Here is a 22,677-nt window from a genome sequence, read left to right as displayed (position 1 = left end):
GGGAGCCAGTCTAAGCATTGTTGATGGATTGAAATGTGGCACTTTCCCAGTATCATCTTTACAATCCGAGCGGCATCATTCTGTATAGTCTGGAGCTTCTGTTTGCTCCTCTTGTCATTGCCCACCAGCAAAGCACTACAGTAGTCTATTCTAGACAGGATAACCGCTCAGGCTATTGTAGCACAATTATTTCTGGTGAGATAGCGGATATTCCTAAGGAGTTTTAAACAGTAGGCATAGTTTTTTGCGACCTGGCCTGCATGTGACTCAGCGCTCACGGCGCAGTCAAGATGTACGCTCAGGGTTCTTATTTTGTCCTGCACTAGGATGTTACATTCCCGTATGGAAAAAGCCTGGTAATCAGAGCCTAATTTTGCTCTTGCCTGGGGGAGCCAAAGATTAATAATGTACCCCCATTAAGACACATCCAGTTGTTTCTCATCCATGAGTCGATCAGATTGTATATATTTTGGAGGTTTAAGGTGTCTGCAGCGTGATTCCCCGATGTCTCTGAGACCAGCTGGGTGTCATCTGCATAGTTGGTAAAAAACACTCCTGAAATGGGTAGCTACTGTCGAATGGCCGGCCCATAATTGATAGTGCTAACATCTCATGGTAGAGCCACAATCCTAAAACTGTTAAGTATTTAATGGGACAGTAACAATATATCTCAGAAGGGCTGCTGTACTTTTTAAGGCATAGTATGAGCACTTCTTGGCAGGGACCCAATATTATTAATTGGACTGGCCACAGATTCTTGCGCAGGAGTACTATACTTTTATAGGGTCAGTCCTTGCGCATCTCAATGAGGCTTCAGTACATTTAATGGCTCAGAACACGCTCTTCTATCCAGTGCTACTAAGCCTTTAGCAGAACAGTGCCTGCACTTCTCAGCAAGGCAGCTATACAATCAATGGGACGACTCTTGCACTTATATCAGTAGCAGCTCTACACAGCCAGGTGACACTAAAAGAGGTGTTGGGTGGTAATGAATTAAGAGAAGCAGAGAAAGCAATAGCCATAGCAAACATCAAGCCCTCATGTTAGCAGTGATTGGATGGGAGGGAAGTCAAATCCAATGTTTGGGGACTTTCATTAGCAAGGCTACACTATCTGCGCTTCTCAGCAAGGCTTCTAAATATTCAATAACGGCACAGCTTTGGAGAGATGCTCTACTTTTCATAGGCTAGTACCAGCACTTCTCAGCAGGGTTTAATACTATTAGTGTGGGTGGTAACAGTACATTTTATCAGGGCTGCTTTGCATTTAATGGAGCAGTACTGACCTCTTCTCCGTTGCCTGGGTAGACAGTGTTACTGGGGCAGTGCCTGCAAACCTTAAAATGTCTCCTAAGCTTTTAATAGGACTGAACATGATCCTATTGGCAGACCTGCTTCACTCTGAATGGGAAAGCGTCAACACTCATGAGTAGGGCTGTTGTGCATTTAACTGTGCAGTATATAGACCTTCAATAGACTGGTACTAGCACTTTTTAAGAGGCCTGCTATACCATTCATCGAACAGTGCTGACACTTCTGAACAGAAGTGCAATGCATTTAACAGGACAGTGGTGGCAATGCTGAAAGTGGGGGCTATTCATGTGGAGACAGCCTCACTGAAATGCCCACCGAGAATGGGTGCCCCTAGCCCAGAGGAATCATCCATGGAACCTTCTCACCGCCCACTGCTATTTTCTGTACAGAGAGATATTAAAACAGAAAAGAGTATTGGGTTAGTTTTAGGAGCAACACAACCTAGGAAAAACATAGCCACCTGCTACATATTCTTAAAGAATGACATAGAATTGCTTGGAATGTATAGTTCACAGTTGATGTTACTACCAAAGCTCAGATTCAGCCAGGCAGAAGGCATTAATGGTGTATAATGAAATGGAAGTAAAGGAGAACAGGGATGCAGCAGTTAACATGCTAAGAACTTTGTAGAAATGATTGGATGGTAGCTAAGACCATTCCAATATTTAGAGAGTGGGTAACTTCCAATATGTAAGGAAACGATCAAAAGGGCTATCTAGTGAACAATATCACAATATCAAAATAGATAATCAACCAAAGGAACATTCTGGAATCCATATTATGGTATTACAGACCAGCGTTGGGGCTGTAACAGGTACTATCGGACCATACCAGAGTTATTCTCTGAGGCCACATAGGGAGGGTAAGGGATGATAACACCTGTTAAAGCCCTCCTCCCCGTCCCACCAGCGCTGTGATGCAATTATGTGGCAAAAACATAAAACCGTTAACAACAAAAACACTGTTGGAAAAGATGCTTGGAATCTTACAGTGAGTATTGTTCTGGTGGAATGTTGACAGAGGGAGGCACTAAGCCCTGATGAGGAAGATTGGAGAGAAATAACAGGCCTTGCATCTTCAGTTAAGGCCCTTGGATGACACATTGTTTACAACGGCCAACAAAGTGCCAATGTTATAATGTTAGTGATTGTCGATAATGCTTGTATGGGTAAAGGGGCACGTTACTGATTTTTATTTTACTGGGTGGCCACCCATCCAGATGAATGATGTATGATGCTCACACTTAGCAACTGCTTTGTCAAATCAGAGCAGCAACACTTGTTACATAATTTGTCAACAGGGCACCACATGATTCCTATAGTGATGCCACGGAATCGTTCTATGTGCAGGAAAAATGGTTCTATGAAGAACTGCCAAATATTTTTTGCTGACCTACAGTTTTGCAGAATTGTATTTTTTACAGACCTTTTCACTTTTTTACCGCAAAATGGAGGGGGAGGTCCAACAAACCCTCTTATTACCCCAATCTCCCACCCCCATATGTACCTTACACCAACTCACCATCTGCATTTTGCGGCAAAAAAAAGTTGTAGAAAAGGGGGTAAATAAACGGTTTCAATGTGTGCGGCATCAACATGAAAAGGGAGTCATCTCTGGGATGTGTTCCTGTGTAGGGGGATATGTAGATTTCATAGACCGAGCTCATGGCTGCCTTCATCTCCCTCTGCTTGTTCTCTGCAGGTGGGTTCATCTTGCTGGATGCAGAAACCTTTGAGGTAAAGGGAAACTGGGAGAAGGACGGCCATGCAGCGCCCTTCGGATACGATTTCTGGTACCAGCCCCGCCACAACATCATGGCCAGCAGTGAATGGGGAATTCCGAAACGCATGTTTGACTTCTTCAACCCGGCTGACGTCAAAGATGGTAAGAGATGTCCCGCCTTTCATCCTATTTCCTGTTTCATTTGCTAAAACAATGAAGGATGATTGTCTGGGATAAAGGTTCCACAAAACTTTATTGTTTCAAGTTGATAGTTGATCTTGTTGGGCTTTTTGGGTTTCTTCTGGAAAATTGGGCCCAGCCTAACCGCAGGTAGTAGTTGGCTGAATAATTACCTTTCCCTGTTTGTACTTGAAGGATGAACCCAAACTCCCAACATGCAACAGGTATTCCATGTTGGTTTTTCTCAGTGTGATTGGGGTGGTCTGGATTCAACGGCCCAACAAGCAGCAGTGGTTCGTGAATGGTCGGTTTCCTTTTATGCTGGACTCAACGTCAAACATGCCACATGTGAGTCCATTTTGGTGGTTCTCCGTTCATGTGGGGCATCTGACTTCCATGTTTCAAAATGCAATCGTTTTCTACCAAATAATTGTGTGATCTTCTCAATCTGCTTTATGATTGTGGTCTCACTATCCCTATCCCCTATCCCACATAGCGAGGTCTCTGCCCCTATATTTCTTTGTTTTCTCTGATGTTTTAGAATCCATACCCCAGCATCTAGGGCTTTCTTAGCAGAGATGTACACCATTTTATTCTGGGAATGTGGTAACAGTGTCCCAACATGCAGTGGATTCTCAACATGGTATGAGTTACCAACATGTACTACTTTTAACTCACTTTGGGGATTTGGACTTGGTGTGCCAGTAGGCAGCAATTTCTCAGGGTCTAGCTTGTACCTAGTGCCCCAATTCTCAGAATTAAGGTTCTTCAGTTCACTCAGGGAACTTGGACTTAGTGTCACAGTGTGCAACAAGTTCTCTGCATGTAGTTTAGTCTGTTCACTCTGGGTACCTGGACTCAGTGTCACATTCTCAGCATTTCATTTCTTCAGTTCACTCTGGGAACCTGGACTTAGTGTCACAGTATGCAGCAAGTTCCCAGCGTGTCGTTTCTTTTCTTTACTCTGGGAACCTGGACTGAGTGTCACAGTGTGCAGCAGGTTCTCAGCATTTAATTTCTTCAGTTCACTTGGGAACTTGGACTTCGTGTCACAGTGTGCAGCAAGTTCTCAGCGTGCAGTTTCTTCTGTTTACTCTGGGAACTTGGTCATAGTGTCACAGTGTGCAACAAGTTCTCTGCATGTAGTTTCTTCTGTTTAGTTTGGGAACCTGGACTCAGTGTCACGGTGTGCAGCAGGCTCTCAGCATTTCATTTCTTCAGTTCACTCTGGGAACCTGGACTTAGTGTCACAGTGTGCAACAAGTTCTCTGCATGTAGTTTTGTCTGTTTACTCTGGGAACCTGGACTCAGTGTCACAGTGTGCAGCAGGCTCTCAGCATTTCATTTCTTCAGTTCACTCTGGGAACTTGGACTTCGTGTCACAGTGTGCAGCAAGTTCTCAGCGTGCAGTTTCTTCTGTTTACTCTGGGTACTTGGTCATAGTGTCACAGTGTGCAACAAGTTCTCTGCATGTAGTTTAGTCTGTTCACTCTGGGTACCTGGACTCAGTGTCACATTCTCAGCATTTCATTTCTTCAGTTCACTCTGGGAACCTGGACTTAGTGTCACAGTGTGCAGCAAGTTCCCAGCGTGTAGGTTCTTTTCTTTACTCTGGGAACCTGGACTCAGTGTCACAGTGTGCAGCAGGTTCTCAGCATTTCATTTCTTCAGTTCACTCTGGGAACTTGGACTTCGTGTCACAGTGTGCAGCAAGTTCTCAGCGTGCAGTTTCTTCTGTTTACTCTGGGAACTTGGTCATAGTGTCACAGTGTGCAACAAGTTCTCTGCATGTAGTTTCTTCTGTTTAGTCTGGGAACCTGGACTCAGTGTCACAGTGTGCAGCAGGCTCTCAGCATTTCATTCCTTCAGTTCACTCTGGGAACCTGGACTTAGTGTCACAGTGTGCAGCAAGTTCCCAGCATGTAGTTTCTTTTGTTTACTCTGGGAACCTGGACTCAGTGTCACAGTGTGCAGCAGGTTCTCAGCATTTCATTTCTTCATTTCACTCTGGGAACTTGGACTTCGTGTCACAGTGTGCAGCAAGTTCTCAGCATGCAGTTTCTTCTGTTTACTCTGGGAACTTGGTCATAGTGTCACAGTGTGCAACAAGTTCTCTGCATGTAGTTTTGTCTGTTTACTCTGGGAACCTAGACTCAGTGTCACAGTGTGCAGCAGGCTCTCAGCATTTCATTTCTTCAGTTCACTCTGGGAACTTGGACTTCGTGTCACAGTGTGCAGCAAGTTCTCAGCGTGCAGTTTCTTCTGTTTACTCTGGGTACTTGGTCATAGTGTCACAGTGTGCAACAAGTTCTCTGCATGTAGTTTCTTCTGTTTAGTCTGGGAACCTGGACTCAGTGTCACAGTGTGCAGCAGGCTCTCAGCATTTCATTTCTTCAATTCACTCTGGGAACTTGGACTTAATGTCACAGTGTGCACCAAGTTCTTGGCTTATAGTTTCTTCTGTTTACTCTGGGAACCGGGACTCAGTGTCACAGTGTGAAGCAGGTTCTCTGCATGTAGTATCTTCTGTTTACTCTGGGAACCTTGACTCAGTGTCACAGTAGGCAGCAGGCTCTTATTATGTATATTCTGCATTTTGCATTGGGTATCTGGAGTCCTAGTATGCAGCGGGTTCTCAGCATTTAATTTCTTCAGTTCACCCCAAGGACCTGGACTCAGGGTCACAGTGTGCAGAAGGTTCTCAGCATTTTATTTCTTCAGTTCACTCTGGGAACTTGGACTTAGTGTGACAGTGTGCAGCAGGTTCTCAGCATTTTATTTCTTCAGTTCACTCTGGGAACTTGGACTTAGTATCACAGTGTGAAGCTTGTTCTCAGCATTTTATTTCTTCAGTTCACTCTCGGAACTTGGACTTAGTGTCAGAGTGTGCAGCAGGTTCTCAGCACGTGCTTTCTTTACGTACATGATACTATTTTGATTCTGCTCTTTCTCCACGTTGCGTCAACCCCTTTTCTCTCCCCCGATCATCAGCTTTTTTCCTTGGACCTCTTCACCTGTGTAGTGCCTTCATAACTTTACTCCATTGAGTGGTTATATGTGTATTTGCAGACACGCCATTTCCTTACCCATTCACGAAGTGCATGCAGTCTTGCTCACTCTGATGTCTTTCTCAACCCTTCCTCAGAGGGTCTTGTGTCCAAACACTGGCTCTAGAGGTTGCAGTTTGTGTTCCTCATTCCCCCACAAACCTCACTTGCTGGTAGTGCTCACAGCTCGGCATAACTACCTCTCACATCTTTTTCACTCTCCACCATGTCAATATCCAACACCGCTGGTGTTCTCCGACTCACCCATCAGGTCTGTCCCCAGTATACGTGGCAACAGGACAGTTGGTCTCAGCGTTCCTCTAGTCTCAGCCCCACTCCTTTTAGTCAATCTTCATAGTGGATCTCAAATACCGGACATAGCTTGCCACAGGCTGATGGTTCCATGTCATTTTGCCGATGCTAATTACTTTGAAAATCACTTCAAAAGTTTTATTTAATTTGGGGGTTCTCCCTAACCATCTTCCCCTCGCCAAGTCCCGCTCCACCCTTTTTAACCCCTTAACCCACAACCCCCTATATAATTCGAAGTGATTTAGAAGTAATTACTTAAGTAATTACTGTTGAAAAACCATGGGATGCCCAGGCTGATAGTGACCCCCCCCTTGCCCCATGCAGTGTTTGCAAGCCGTCATGTAATCACAGTAGGGAACACATGACACCAATATAGTAAACAGATTTCCAAGAGCGTCCCTTATGGATAATGTAATGGGTAACACATCACACTATTTATGTATATCTATCTACGACACAAGGTCAGTGATAAAGCCCTGTAGTTGCAGTTAAGTTGGACGCCCCATATAGATGCTTATAACATTGGCACCATTAAATACATTTTCATGAACCTGCAAAAAATAGATATATTTATTGACAGAGATTTGGGTTTTTAAAAACGTTTTTGCAAGGTTTCGTCACAAGGGGCCAAAGCTATATGGAGGATCCAAAAACATGTGTTTTAAATGCAATTTCAAAGGGATTGTGTCCTCCGACGTATTCCTTATCTTTGATAATACGTTTCCAGCTTGCTGGCCTCTGAAATTTTTTCTGTAGAGGGCGCTGCGTGTCGACGTCCACCGAGTCGATGTCCCTCGACGGCCACCGTATCGGCGCCGACGTCACCATGCCCATAAATAGCCATGCGGTGCGTCCGTTGCTCAGTTCCATTTTCTAGCATAAGAAAAGTCATGTCTGAATTGGTTATTGACCTTGAAGGAGCGTAAACTGCAACCACAAGGGAAGTATCACTGCGGGGATGGATGGGAGGGGCGATAAGGAATACGTCGGAGGAACATCCCGTCGAAAGAACGTTACAAGGTAAAAAAGTAACTTGTTCTTCGAAGGGATTGTGTCCTCCGACGTATTCCTAATCTTTGATAGACTCCCATAGCAGTGGCATGTAATAGGAGGTGGGAGTGCGAATGTTATGTATCCCTTTAGAGATGGACCGAATGTAATACGGCCTTGCCAAATCTGGTCTGTTGACTAGTGGAGGAATCCAGATTGTAAAATTTTGTGAATGTATGTGCGGATGACCATGTGGCATGATGACCTGTACCCCTCTTTGGAGAGCCGAAGAGGCTGCGATACCCCTGGTTGAATGAGCCCTGAGATTTTGGGGTGGCTCTTTCCTTGCCAGTTTGTAACTTTCCAGAATGGCCAAAATAATCCACCTGGAGATGGTTTGTTTTGTTATGGGTAGTCCCAACTTGTGACCTGAGTATCCTACGAACAGTTGGTCTGCTTGCCTGATCCTAGCCATTCTGCTGATATAAAAGCTGAGAGCTCGCCTTGGGTCCAGCCTATGTAGCCTTTCCTCCTCTTTCCCCGGATGGGGAGGAGGGTAGAACGAAGGTAAGGTAATTTTCTGAGTAATATGAAATTCAGAAACCACCTTTGGGAGGAAATTAGGCTTCACCTGTAGGACAACTTTGTCCTTGTGGAAAATTATATGTGGGGGTTTACCGGAGAGAGCTTGTAGCTCGCTCACCCTCCTAGCAGATGTTAGTGCTACCAATAGGACAGTTTTCAGCGTGAGAAATCTCAGCGAACAAGAGTGAAGTGGTTCGAATGGAGTGCCCATTAGGAAGTTTAAGACTAAATTTAAGTCCCATAAGGGAACCTGGAATGGTTTTGGAGGATAAACATTAGTTAATCCCTTGAGAAATTGTATCACTAGGGGAAGTTTGTCAGTGCGCTTGAAGATAGAAAGCGAGATAGCCTTTTACAGTGCCAACTTGAAGGCCTGAGTTTGCCAAGTAGAGTAGAAACGATAACACCGTTGGTGTACCACATGAAAAAGGGTCGATATTCTCTTCCCTACACCAGCTGCAAAATTTGTCATGGCTTTGGGCTCTACCCCTGGCCCATACAAACAACCTGGAGTATCCAGACCATGGCCGTTGGACACTTTGCTTAAAGAAAAGGACTTTGGCCATTTCCCGGGTCTCCCATTGACAATGGCCACTTTTCTTGGGGAATGGCTAGCCCTATCCCTCTGAGTGGCCTTCGGACAATCCCTGTCCCCCCAGAGTTGCCACTGGTTATGCACTGTAGAGATGCCCAGTGGACACTTTCCTGGGGCATGGGCGTCTGCCACTCCTAGGTTTATCGGGTGCTTTTCCATGTGGACCTGGCCAACCATCCAAAGTGGGCATTTGTCTTTATCCCTATGGAGCTAGTCAAGCATCCAAAGTGAGCATTTGGCATAGCCTACTGTCATGCCCATTTGCAATTCACTTGCTGCATGTCCTTTGGCAAATGACCAGCATCCAAAGAGCCAGTCCAGAGCTAGTGGATTGAAGCATGTTGGAGCTGGTTGTGAACAATCTCGGGTTACCCACACCCATAAAGAGCAAGGGGGAACCAGAGTGGTGTAATATGGTGAGAAAATGGCAGGAAATTCACATGTATCTTTGCGGGGCACAGGGACATTTGAAAAATACACAGTAGTTCCCATATTCCACCCCTCAGTCTGTTGCTCTCTCTAGGATTGCCAATACTCCAACAACATAAACCCTTGCTTTCCCACTGCAAAGCTGAAATCTCCTGTGGCTTTTGGGTCTGTGGCTTCACTCATGGACGAACTACATTCCCTGATGTTCTCAGCGCAGTGGGATGTCGTCACACCAGGCCTGCAGGCGGCCAATCCAATCTACGCTAGGGAAATCGGGTCAAAGAACTGGACATGAGTGGAAGCAGAGGTTCGCTCACAGCTTCTCAAGTGTCCAGGCCAGCCCACAGTGTTTCTAGCCTTCAGTGTTAGTCTCTCCGCTGTAGTGTTTCCCGTATGTACGTCTGACTCCCTTTCAGTTTCGGACCTCAGATTGACTTATTTTGGACTTCCCATTATTTGGGGCGCAATTTGCACGGTGCAAAAGATTTGGCGAGCATTCTGGACCTGCTTCTGGATTTTCCCTAGGATTTGGTATCCTGGAACCTTTTTTGGACTGATGACTATTTTTTCTCTCCCGCCCCCTCCCCCCACCCTCTATAATGGCTTCTGGAATTGTATACTTAGACCCTACACTAAATATTCTACTTGTGACGTTGAGGCAGGTCACCCTTCGTTTCACAGGACTAGTGTGCTCGAACCCCTTCCCCCCCGCGTGTGCCCTCCTGAGCTTTCCATAGGACACTTGGACCACATGGCTAAGATCTACTTATACTAGGATACACACTTCTCCGATCTGAAACTCAGGTGGGTGGTATTATCAATTGTTGTGCGACTGGGGGTGGAGGGTGTTTCTGCAGTTTGCTGTGCTTAACTAACGTGTTGTTTTTTCAGCCTGAAGGGAGCGAGCACTGTGGTATTCCTTTCACCTTTTCATTCCGTTGCTGGCATATCAATCTAGCCTGGAGCGAGTCTACGGTACACATTCCAATGATTTGACAAGGATGTGGTGGACCCTCAGAGGGCAAACAACTCTAGTTTATTTCTATTTGGTTGCCATATGACACTTCTGGGCTGTCTCTTGCCCTCTCTATGGTGGATGGACACCAAGAGGACTGCAATATTGCCCTATTCAAAATGTGTGCAGTGCAGGGTCGGTTGCAGCCCACAAAACGTCCACAAAGAACAATGGCTGCCAGCTGGAAAAAGTATTTCAATAATCCAAACTGGTGGCCACTTAGCAGTGTACGAAAAGAAGTAGTGGAACTATGTTCCCTGCTGGCCTGCACCCACTCCCCACAAACCCCATCACCCCATCCCTCCCACACACAATACAAACCCCAAAGCACATGCACCTGCTGTTTAAAGGAACGTTCATTGTAGTGCACTGAAAGTGCAAGTTTCAACTTCTTCGTACACTATTTTAAAACGAAACCGTTCCGGAACGGTTTCTTTTTAAAATAAAAGTGTAGGAACAGTCAAACTTCATTTTAAAAAGTAGAGGAGCACCACTCCCAGCCACTCCCGCTCACTTCGCCACTGCCCCTTATTAAAATCTGCTGACCTATTGTGCATGGTGTGTCACCCCTCCTGGGAGCATGGTATCTCCCAGGGCTCGTGCCCATGTCACATGTCATTGACCATGTGACTAAAACAATAAAAGGGACGAGCCAGTTCCGGCTCGTCAGTCGATGCAATCTGACTCCTGTCTGCTGTGTGTGTACTGGGCTGCAGCACGATGCTGGCGCTGCGCAGTAGGCAAAGGGCCTGCTGCTGCATTGGCCCTACTACCTGACAGTGCCACTCCTGGGCAACGCTGTGCATGATGGCCCCCAATGTCAGTTGCTGTGCAACGGCAGCGCTGTCTTTGGTGTTGGCCTGTGTTCTCACGGGCTGACAAGGTGCCCCCTGTCAACGGATGTCAGCTGGGTGCCCCCAGCATGTCGGCTGGGTGTCCCCAGCCTTGGTCTGCCTGGCCTGCGTGACCGCAGGCCAGGACATAAGATTGTGGAGCCGCAAATGCAAATTGATCAGTTGGGTTCCTGAAAATGGATCGTAATTACCCAGACATTATGGGAATTCCCAGATATTATTAAATGGATTTTGCCCACTTTTGGCAAGATTTAAAACAAACCCCAGGACAGATTTGCGCCAAAATCAAGTCAGAGTAGGCTTTCAGGACCAGATGTGTGCTCCTTGTGATATTTTTGCACAAATCCATCTAGCAGTTCTGGTAGCTGGTGAGAGCAAACTTTGCCCTATGAGAAGAACAAGTTACTTCTTACCTTGTAACGTTCTTTCGACGGGATGTTCCTCCGACGTATTCCTTATCTTTGATAATATGTTTCCAGCTTGCTGGCCTCGGAAATTTTTTCTGTAGAGGGCGCTGCGCGTCTTTAAGCAAAGTGTCCAACGGCCATGGTCTGGATACTCCAGGTTGTTTGTATGGGCCAGGGGTAGAGCCGAAAGCCATGCCCCAGGCAAAGTGATCCTTGGCCATGGCTTAAAGCTATGGCCAGTACCCATTACCGGCAGCCATGATCTGGTCACAGGAGCTACTGGACCCTTTTGGTAGACCCATGGCATGACTGAAGACAATTTCCTCTGCATGGGAAGGCACTGAGAATACTGGCAATGGCCACAGGCCATACAAGTGGCCACTGTGGTTCTGTTATGGATACCTAGATCAGTGGTGCACAACATGTGGCCCATGGGCCAAATGCAGCCCTTTAGGACATGATTTATGGCCCTCCAAGTCACATTAATTTAATGAAATGTTGCCTGGCCTGAAGTCAGTCAGTCACTAATTCTGTCAAGGCAGATGTGGGAAGCCTCTGTGGTCCAGTGTCTGTCTTTGCATCATGATATGTGAAATTGTGAAAGGGCTAGCTATAATGTTTTACAGTAAACAAGCATGGAAAATGCCAACAGTTGGGTTTTGCTTAGGCACGGGAAAGGCGCTTGCCTAATACCTATACACAAGCCAAAACTGTTGGATTTGCCAATGCTTGCTTTTAATAGGACTTCAATGAAGGAAATGTATGGTGCTTATAAATCAATGCAGCTGAATGCATACCTGCATTAAGACATTTTTATTACACTCGTAGCACATTTACAGCTCAAATTAAGTGATTAACTCTCAGAAGACTACTTTGAAAAGCACTGGCAGGCACTTCGAGGCCAAAGTTTGGTAAAGCTTGATTAAAGCGAGCTCAAAGTGATCCCAGGAGGAGGTGTTTTGGGGCTGGAAGGGCAGGAAGTGGTTGGGAATGGGCAAAGGGATTAGCATGGCCATGGGCAGTCAATGGGTGGGTAAATCATTGTAATTGGTTATATAGCGTGCTTAATACCCAGAGGTTTCTAAGCGTGGACCCGGGGATCGAACCTCTGAAGCTCTGCGTCGTCTTGCTTCCAAGGCGAGCACGTTGCCCCAAACAACACCTACAGTCTTTGTGTCCCTCCTCATATGCCATTTCTCACTGTCTGTATCTGCAATAGTTTTGGCTATTAGATGGCTCTAAAGCGCAACCTAAAAGGCCAAACTAAAAAGTAATCAAAATTACACCTTATGCATGTTTTTTTAAACTCACATTTGTGAACCAATGCCCCTACCATCTGCACATCACATTCGCATTGGTAGTTTGACCCAGGCCTAGAGCATGGTGACAATGTGACTGTCATTCACATTGCAAGACACAGTGACATAAAGTGAGACAGCGAGAGAGAGAAAGAAAAACTGATAAAGAGCATAGAAACAGTGGAGATAGACTGGGGAGAGAGAAAGAGAGGGGGGACAAAGAGAGAGCGAGGAAGACGGAGAGAGAGATTGGGATATGATACGCAGGGTGCAGTTAGTATAAATATATATTAATGTATTGTAACAAAGTCCCCAGTCTGGTTCTGAGGACTGCCAAAGTGGTGATTCAGGTTCCTGGATGCTACTCGGAGCCAGTGGATGTTGGGCCTGGGGGCGGGATGAGGTGGATCGCCTGATCCACCAACCTTGGCCACATTCACAGGGCAGGAAACAATCAGAGTGGTTTACCACAGACATCCCACCAGCCCGGCATGGCAGATCAGTCCTGAAGCTTCATCCCTGTAGGGATGTACTTATTGATTTCTCTGTGTACTCTTGTCTGTTATGAAAGCTTACACACTGTGTTTCCAGGGGATGTAAAGAAGAGGTTAAGAGGGTGGAGGAGATGGTTGCAACACAGAGAGGGAGATAACAAGAGGAGGAAGTGAGAGTCCACGGATTAATACAGGAGGTTGTAACATCGAAAGGTGGAAGGCTGTAGTAGGAGGTGAGAACACCAGGGCTCTGAAGTGTTATTCAAGAGGAGTTGATAGCAATCAGGAGGCAGGAGGAGATGGTGAAACCCAAGGGGGAGTAGGAGGTGATAACATCAGAGGCCAAAAGCGATACAGAGGAGGTAACATTAGGGGTAGAGAACCATACAGAAGAGGTGAAGTAAGGAGCATCACAAGGAGGAGATGGTAACAAAGGTGGTAGGGAGGTGGTACAGAGAAGGTTGCATGTGTGACAACAATGGCAAATACCCCAGAGAAGAGAAATCCTTGAGGAAAAGGAGGACTGGTAACAGCAAGCTGAGACACCAGAATACACAAGGTTTTAATGTGCAGAGTGCTCTAAAAAGCAATAAGAACACCAAGGGGCGCAGTGAATGGAGAGAGCCAACTCTTAGTTGAGAAGCAGAGGCAGGTTCCAGTTGGCAGGACATTACTAGGAAGAACCAGAAGGTGGGAAACAGAATGAAAAAGGGCCAGGGAGGATATTGTAAGATAAGAGAGGTGGAGAAGGAGCAGTCAGGGGGGAGCTCAGACAATACCGCACCACAGGGGCCCTTCTCTTGTTCAACCTTCCTTTAAAGTCCAATGAACCAGTTAATTACAAGACTTTACGTTTGAGCGAGCCTTGGGGTATGAGACCCCAGAAACCTGCATCTAGCTTGGACAGAGGAGACGGCTGAAGCCCCCCTAAAAGCCTACAATGGCTAAAGCGGTGAGGCAAAACATTTGAGCTTGGCAAACTGGGACACACAAGTGACATTTTGACCTGGAGAGGGTCTTTGAGGGAAACGGGACCCAATCTCACTTAGGATAGAATATTCCTGACTATTGCTTTGTTTGGGGAAGATCTTTCGGTTCAGTTGCCCAGTTGTGTGATAAATTCCCTAATAGAAAAGAGAGTGGACTATAACACATGGTCTTGGCATGCTTCTTAGTGCCAGAACCTCCCCTGTGACAATATGTATGTATGGAATAATCATTGCAGTTGAAGAGCATAGTCTACGTTTATGGACCTTGAGGTAGGTCACATGAGGCTGTGGGCATGGGTGTAATTTTGGGGGGGGACAGGGGTGTTTGTCCACCCCAACTTTCATGGCACACTATTTTGTCCCCATTAATTTGGCTGGGGCACCTTTTCTTCAGAAGTCATGTCCCCCCTAACATTTTCACCAAAGTTACTCCAGTGGCTGCAGGCTATATTCGCAGACTGAAGAAACGTAGTGTACCTTTTTGTGTGTTTTCCCTCACAGTGTAGAATGAGAGCCTCAATAATTAAAGTATTATATATGTCTATGTTTTCAGTGGTGGAGGGTAGGATTATAAATACAGCTTTTGATGAATTGTTGCCCTTTCCATGGCCTTTATTGAGGCCTCAAATGTTTGTGTTAGGACCTTTCTTTGTAGAGATAGACTTTCTGATGCTGCATGGGTTTTCTCTAAGGAGACAAATATTAATTTTGCTTCATTTTTTTCTGGATGTGTTCTTTTTTTGTCTGGCCATAGGAAAACGTTGGCTTTATGAATCCAAAAACATGGTTCCATGTAATATTAGAATTCTAACTATGCCAGATGTTGCTCAAACTCTGTAGGGGGTGGGGGGTGGGCTGTCATGTGTGGAGTATCAGAGGGCAGAAGCGATGACCAAGTGGCCGTTCTGGATATTTCTCTGAAACTCAACCAATATTCCCATTGTAGGATTCTTTGGACAAAGCCTTCATTTGTGGGACTGGACTGAGCACACCCGAATCCAGACCATCAACATGGGTGTGGATGGGATCATCCCAATGGAAGTCCGATTCCTTCATGACCCTGATGCCTCTGAGGGGTTTGTTGGTGGTGCCTTTGGGGGCACTATGTTCCGCTTCTACAAGACCCAGGTAGGTCTGATATAAGTCTTCATCTTTAAACTTGGAAGTGTTGAGGGGGCTGGCACAGACGTGTAGGCCTTCTCTGAAAGACATAGACAGACAGACCCTTCACACAAAAATATGTAGCATTTACCATTAAGCCATTAAGCCTTCTATTCCATACACAGCGCTTTACACCACTCTCTTTCATATATGCATCACTGGATGTCTCTACTGTTTCATACTCAACTCCCCAGAGTTTGAAGTCATCTATTCTTCAGCTCACAATTCCCCAAAATGTATCCCCTGACCACTATCCACCTGACCCAAATCCTTCAGCACCTCCCCTAAGGCTCACAACCTCAGAGTCCTCTTTCATAGAGATGTAAAGTGGTACCATGCCATACCGTCTACTGGCACAGCTACTAGGACCCACCTGCTAAATATCTGGAAGTCTATTAACCTTCAACTACATCCAAATTCCTATGTCCACTCTGATACTCAGTCAACCCGACTAAACCTAAAGCCTCTTTTTGGCCTTCCTTGCTACCCCTTTTCCCCAGTTGACAAAAACCTCATTTTCGGCAAACACACTATAAAGAGGTCCCATTGCTAAGGCTAATGGGTGACCCTGAGGACAGGTAACACTACCCGCTCCATGATGCAGGCCCTGAAGGCGATAGACGGACGATCCCCCATGCAGCCCAGTCCACCCACAGCCTCAAATGTGTACCACACCTTATCCATCCCAAAACACCTGGGAAAAATAAGGGTTGATAATTGACGCAGCATCTCTAGCAAGATTGGAGACATGTATTATCTAGAGAGACCACGGTATAGGCTACATAACAGAAGGGTAACCAAGGGTCTGGCAGTTTGGGGAGCCGCTAGCGCAGATGTCCACCGATTGTCTGAGAGAGAAACCTAGTTTATGCAAAGACATCTGCCTTACACGAGAGCTGCTCACATGGCAGTCCAAGGACCACGCATGCATTTGCACAACCAAGTATGCGAAACAAAGATGGCACAGAGCTCTTGATGAACATCAGCCCTAGGAATCACAGGGAGGGTTAATGAACAAGTGATCGCAGGTGGCAGTTCTGTAGTCCAAGAAGATTTGAGTCATTCACATGTTACCCACAACTCATGCACAGCTTCACACAGGTTCATGGACTGGAGGGCACTGCAGCATTTTTAACATTGAGCACCTGAGGCCAGTACTTACATAATTAGGGGAGAGAGAGAAGAACTGTGGACAATGGTCCTATTAAAGAGTTTTGATTTGTTTGTGTTTACTTTCGAACCCCCAACAAATCTCCTGACCTTATTTTTGTTGTATCTGATGAAGGACCTTAACCAAAACCTTTCCTTTGAATGTCTCTATATCCCTGGGACATGGAAACACTCTTTTCATTCTCCCCTACTCATCATCTACTTGTCCCCACAACCTCCAGGATATATGGCTCTCTATGCAACTAGTATTTAACTGTAACCCTGGCCTAACTCCCATACTTGGCTGCTACCATCCCCTCCCACTGTCCTCCCATTTCCCATCTTTATCGCTGTGTCGCTTGTCCACCTGTGCATACCAACACTCCCACACCTTTTATCTCCTCACCCCCCACCACTGGTACTCTCGCCAACTGCCATTTAAAACACCACCCATATCCATACATTGTTTCTTCCCACCATTGGTTTCAGTCCCACAGAGGAGGATAAGAAAATAAAGGCATGACATCAACGCCTTCTCAATGCGGGCAGCCTTGGTATATGTGTAGAATTATTGATGATTGCAACACTTGTCTTTATGGGATCTACTTCATGGACAATAAACGGTTGAAGTTGTGCTACTCTTGCAATCGTCGGTTCCCGTGGATAGATAAGCACCGTGTACCGGTGTCTACCACGGGACCATGAGGATAGCAAGTGCCAAGCTTGTATCAAATTTAAGCCAAATATGCTAAGGACACTGGTCAAAGTGGGTGACAGCAGGTGGGAGCGGTGCTCCTCTACTTTTTAAAACGTGTTACTGTTCCCATATTTTCATTTTCAAAAGAAACCATTCCAGAATGTTTTAGTTTTGAAATAAAAGTGTAGGAAGAAGTTGAAACTTGCACTTCAGTGAAATGCACTGTACATTCCCTTAAACAGCAGGTGTGCTTGTTTGGGGGTTTGGATTGCATGTTGGAGAGGGCGTGCCAATGGTGCTTGTGGGGAGCTGGGGGAGGCCAGCAGGGAACATAGTTCCACTACTTCTTTTTTAGTACTCTTCGACCATTGACTAAGTAAAAAAAAGAGCAATGCTGGGAGGCAGGCTGGTGGATCTGAAGTCCCAACATGGTCAGAGGGAACTTGTGGAGTAGAGAACGTTGATGCCGAAATGCTGTTAGAACCAGCTAGCAGGTACACTGAGGGTGAGTCTGTTCTGACTTTGGGGACGGGTGTGGAGAGCGCTGGATCCCATTCGGTGAAGGCCACTGACCCCATTTTTAAAGATGTACACAGTGCTTCTGAAAAGTCACCCTCTTAGATACCCCACAGAAGATATGAGAGAATAAACATTGTGTGGAAACAGGCAAGAATAACCAGGGAGAGGAAATGAGTTGGCCATCGGCGCAACAAGCCCAACACATCAATTGACTCCATACATGGGCACAAGCACACATAGCACTGGAAAACATTATCCCAAAACACAAGGGCCATCATCACACAGTGAGAGGGATGGCACCAGAAAGCTGCATGTTCAGGAGGTCATTGGTGAACAAAAGTGTAAAGGCACTGTAAGGAACTCATAGTGGCAACAGTAAAGACAGACACAAGTAATCACAGTTCAAGGGTGTTTATTAAACTGTACAGGTAGGTTGGAAAAACGCCTTATCTAAACCTACAACTAAGATGGGAGCAAGCTTCAACCATCAAACAATAATAAGGCAGTCCTAGTTGCGTATTGTCAAATAAAAAGGGCCTAAAAACCTATTGCATATCATTACGCTAAATACAAAAGAAGTGTGGGATAATGTTCATAAGAAAGAAGGAAATGTTCACAAATAATAAGTCAGGATACGGTAGTCGGGGTCTCCCTTCCCCACATTTAAAGCACGGGACAAGGTAGGATTCTGGAGCACAGCACACGCTCGAGCTTTCCCATCACGAGCCAACAGTTCCGCTCTTAGCAATCAGAGCCTTCGGTAGTTAAGTCTCTTTTCTACAAAAAGCCTCTTGCCTCCGAGGACCTGATGTGTTTCAAAATAATAAACAAAAGTTACTTTCTACTTGTACCTTGGATGATGCCGTCTGGGTGATGCCTTTTCACCCCTGGATTCCCCTGTTCTGGGCTCAGTTTCACAAAAAGTTCTTAATGATATCAGGATCTTCGGTAGTTAGGTTTTCTTGCTTCTGAGGGCCTGACAGGTTCAAAGTATCAAAACAAAAGTTCTTCTCTGGTTGAACTTGGGTGACAGCTCTTCACCCCTGGGTCCCCCTCTTCCGCGCTCAGACCCCTGTCGAATATTAGCTTCTCTCTGTCGGGTTCACTCTGGATGGCATGCATTCAAAGGCTTTCCCTGTTGTACTTTTCTTTGTTGCATTCAAGGGTCGGTGGGTGTTAGCTTCTCACCCTTGGATCCCCCTCTTCCGAGTTCAGATCCTACTCGACTATTGGCCTCCCTCCATCGGGCTCACTATGCCTTTCAATGCAATTTTGCCTGTGACATTCACAAATCTTATTGTCTTTTTAAGCAGTTCACTGCAAACATCCCTCGGCCGGGTTCACTCTTGTCAACACACTGTAAATGGACTTTAGACTTTGCCCCTTGTTTATCAACATCCCTCCTTTTGGTTCACTCTTGCCAACTTTGTCATCATTTTTACGAGGCGAGATTCACTTCCCTTAGCTTCATAGTCATCTGACGGTCAAAGACTTTTGACATTACAAAGGATTTTACTGGAGCCCTGTATGACCACTTTGACCCCCTTTATCGCCTTTCCCAATGCCTCCTAGTAGTGGTAGTTTCAACAATCGGGTAATCTCCCAGAGTTTCCTGAGTGAGCACCCACGTGGTGCCAGACTCCTCTGTTGCTGGTTTTCCCCCTTTTGGTATCAACGGTTCTTTGTACTTTCACAGTTCAATTAGCCTTTTGCTACTTTCATTCAACACAGTTTGGTTTCTTACCGGCTCTCTCCTCGACTCACCGGTGTGATGAACCGCTTAGCTTTTCTTCTCTCTGGAGTCAAGGTTAGTACCACGGAGACAAGCGTGTCTCCCCGGTTTGGTTATCAGCGGAGGAGGGCCCCTTGTACTGTTCACATCTGCTGCAACACAGGCTGGCTATTGTTCGCGGTCTTACAGAGGTTTCATGGGCTTTGGTGGGAAAGGGCAAGGTCGATTCTCTCCTTGTCACCCTCTTTCTTTCGCGCCGTCTTTCTCCTCCTCTTGAACTGCCGTGCTGAGTTAGCTTTCTCGTCATGCAGTCTGCCTTGCTCATATTGTGCTTTCGTGCTTCACCTTTTATCCCTGTGGGGAAGGGAAAGGACCATCAGGTGTGTGTGATTCTGGTCAATGGCCTGACTTTGCCTGACCCTTGTGTTGGTACACATCAGGTAAATGGCTATGCAAAAGTGTTCGTATCAGAAAGGGGGTATAGAGTGTGTGAGTATCCTACGTGGTAGGTTGGGGAAAAGGTGTCAAAAGAAGGGGTATACCGTGTCTCACCCGTCAGTGTCCAACTCCCGAGGACCCCCATCCAGGTGATCCTCCCTCACTGGTCCACCCCCAGGAACTGGATCCAATAGCGACAGCCGTGTCCTGGCCACCTGGATGACAGATCCCCAGGGACCAGTCAGGGAGACACCTTCAGGTTTCTCACACTACCAACAAATAGCTCAGTGCTGGAAAGCAAAAGAATGCAACAAAGCATCTAGGTGCCAAAACACATTTCAGTGCTGACAAACATTAAGGGGGTAATTGCGAGTAGTGCAGGCAAATTGTCAGTAAAATGGTTCCATGTGTTAATATATCCGCAAAAATATTGCCATACAATAATATCTCCATATTTTTGCGGCAATATTAAGGCATGGAACCTGCGGGGGATACCCCCGCAACCCCTGTATTATTATTATTATTTTTTTTGTTGGTTTATAACTTTTTTTTTTTTTTACTTTTGTTTATTGGCAGAAGGTTGAGACAGGTACAGCACAGATTGCGTATAGACAAGCAAACAACATAACAGCTCGTATATGCATTACATCACAACTATTATTCCCAGCTCGTATTGGGGGGGTTGACATTGTGGAAAAGCACAAATGAGTCATTCATCATGATGAGTTAGACTGGGCTGGTGGGGGGATGGAGGTACACTCGGTCTCGTCTTTGTTGTTCAGATAGCTGCAAAATTCCGACCACACATTTTTGGGGCGGGAAGGCATGGGCAAGGATCCGATGTACTCCTCCTCGCACGATTGTACCCAGGTGAGGGCTTTCAACCACATGTTGAGGGTGGGGGGGGGGGTGCGGCACTTCCAACATTGTAATATACATCTTTTGCCGACAATAGCACTTACATTTAAGAATGTTGACATTTTTCTTTCACTTTCCCCCGTCCAAATTCCGAACAGCAAGGCTAGTGGGTCGAGCTCTACTGGGGAGCCAATCATCTCCGAGGGCACCTTTGTCCCCTCCACCCAAAACGTGTTCAACGCAGCACAGGACCAAAACATATGAACATGATCTGCCTCGCCCGATTTACATTTCGGGCATGTATGTGTCAGAGTGAGCGTGAATTTCGCTACTCTGTGCGGGGTGTAATAAAGCCTGTTGAGAAGTTTGTATTGTATGCAGCGGAACATAGCGTTAAGTGAGACTTTGCGCGTGTGTGCACACATTTTGCTCCACATTTCTTCAGTGATCTCTGTTTCAAGCTCCCTGGCCCATGCCTCCCGTGGTTCCAGGGATATATTTTCTAGTTTCCCCATCTGCATTTTGTACAGGGAGGATATTATGCCCCTACCGCCTGTGGAGTATGCTATATATTGGAGTTCAGGTCAGTCTGGAGGTTCCTCTGGGAAGGAGGGCCACATTACCTGTATCAGTGCTCTCAGCCTAAAGTATTGCAGCAAGTCAAGCGCAGAGTTCGGGTGCCCGGGGGGCCATGTTTGAGGGGTGATAAATGTGCCATCAGGGTATAAGTCAGTCAGGGCCAGATAGCCCATGTTTTCCCAACGTTGAGAGAGATGTTGGTCGTATGTAGGGGGGAGGCTGGGAAATTGCCACAAGGGGAGCCACTTATAATATGGGCGTTGCTCTTGACAAGAGTGAAGGATATTATTCCATGCCCTGATCGTGGTGGCCACAGGGTCAAATGGGGCGTCCACATGAAATGTGTAGTGTAGTAGTAAAGTCATGATGTGGGTGCCATCCCCCGCCATTTTCTTTAATTTAACGTGTGGGGGCGGGTTTAGGTGTGTGTACCAGTGGGTGGCGTGTTGGGCCTGTGCAGCGTTCCAGTACAGTGTTAGATCTGGGACCGTAAAACCTCCTTTTTCATAGGGCAGGGTCATATGTTGCCACTTCTTGCGGACCGCCCGGGAGTGCCAGAGAAATTGAGCGAACGCCATGTGAAGCCTTTTGAAATATTGCTTCCCTGGCCACACTGGTACATTAGCAAATAATAGAGGAGCTTGGGGACCGCGATCATTTTTATTAGGGAGAGTCTGCCTGCAAGGGATAGTGGGAGATTGCGCCACTTGAGCATCTTGGATTCGATGAGCTGTGCCGTTGCTTCATAGTTGTCCGCCAACAATGAAGCTTTGGCCAGTGACACCTGCACCCCGATATACTTGATGCCGCCCGGGGACCAGCGTAGAGGGAATTCACACGACGGTTGCTGAGTTGCTTTAGTTAGAGGGAACATTTCGGATTTAGAGTAGTTGATGGTGAAGCCTGAGTACGTGCCTATTTTTGTTATGTCTTGAATGATAGGGTCCAAGTATGTGGAAGGTTGTCTGATGTATAGGAGTACGTCATCCGCATACAGTGAACTGATTTCAGTTGCATCCTATAGGCGAATGCCCTTTCGGGTGTGTCGATCCCTGACATGATCGGCCATGGGTTCAATGGCAAGCGCAAAGAGGATGGGGGAGAATGGACAGCCCTGTCGGGTACCCCTGTGTAGTTCGAAGGGGGAGGAGGGAACGGAGTTGATTAGCACCCTAGCCGGTGGTCCTGTGTATAATAGCTTAATATAGGAGATCATATTTGGTCCTATTGCCATTTTTTCCAGCACGGCCCATAGATATTGCCATGAAACCGTGTCAAATGCCTTTTGGGCATCTAGTGTGACTGCCACTGCGT

The 22,677-nt window shown here is 46.3% G+C and overlaps 1 protein-coding gene across 3 annotated transcripts in view; it reads left to right on the top strand.

Moving 5' to 3' along the window:
* The window catches only part of LOC138580059 (methanethiol oxidase-like), a 520,625-nt gene that overhangs the window by 352,012 nt on the left and 145,936 nt on the right, over positions 1 to 22,677 (top strand). For all 3 annotated transcript variants that reach the window (XM_069650309.1, XM_069650300.1, XM_069650317.1), the window contains 2 exons: positions 3,015 to 3,197; positions 15,177 to 15,358. In XM_069650309.1, coding sequence (XP_069506410.1) covers positions 3,015 to 3,197; positions 15,177 to 15,358 — 365 coding nt within the window. The remainder of the gene's footprint in view (positions 1 to 3,014; positions 3,198 to 15,176; positions 15,359 to 22,677) is intronic.

Source organism: Ambystoma mexicanum, chromosome 1p (assembly GCF_040938575.1).
Source record: "Ambystoma mexicanum isolate Mex_15411 chromosome 1p, UKY_AmexF1_1, whole genome shotgun sequence".
Classification (NCBI taxonomy): domain Eukaryota; kingdom Metazoa; phylum Chordata; class Amphibia; order Caudata; family Ambystomatidae; genus Ambystoma; species Ambystoma mexicanum.
The sequence above is the reverse complement of the archived record's forward strand: the minus strand, read 5'-3'. Positions and strand labels throughout refer to the sequence as shown.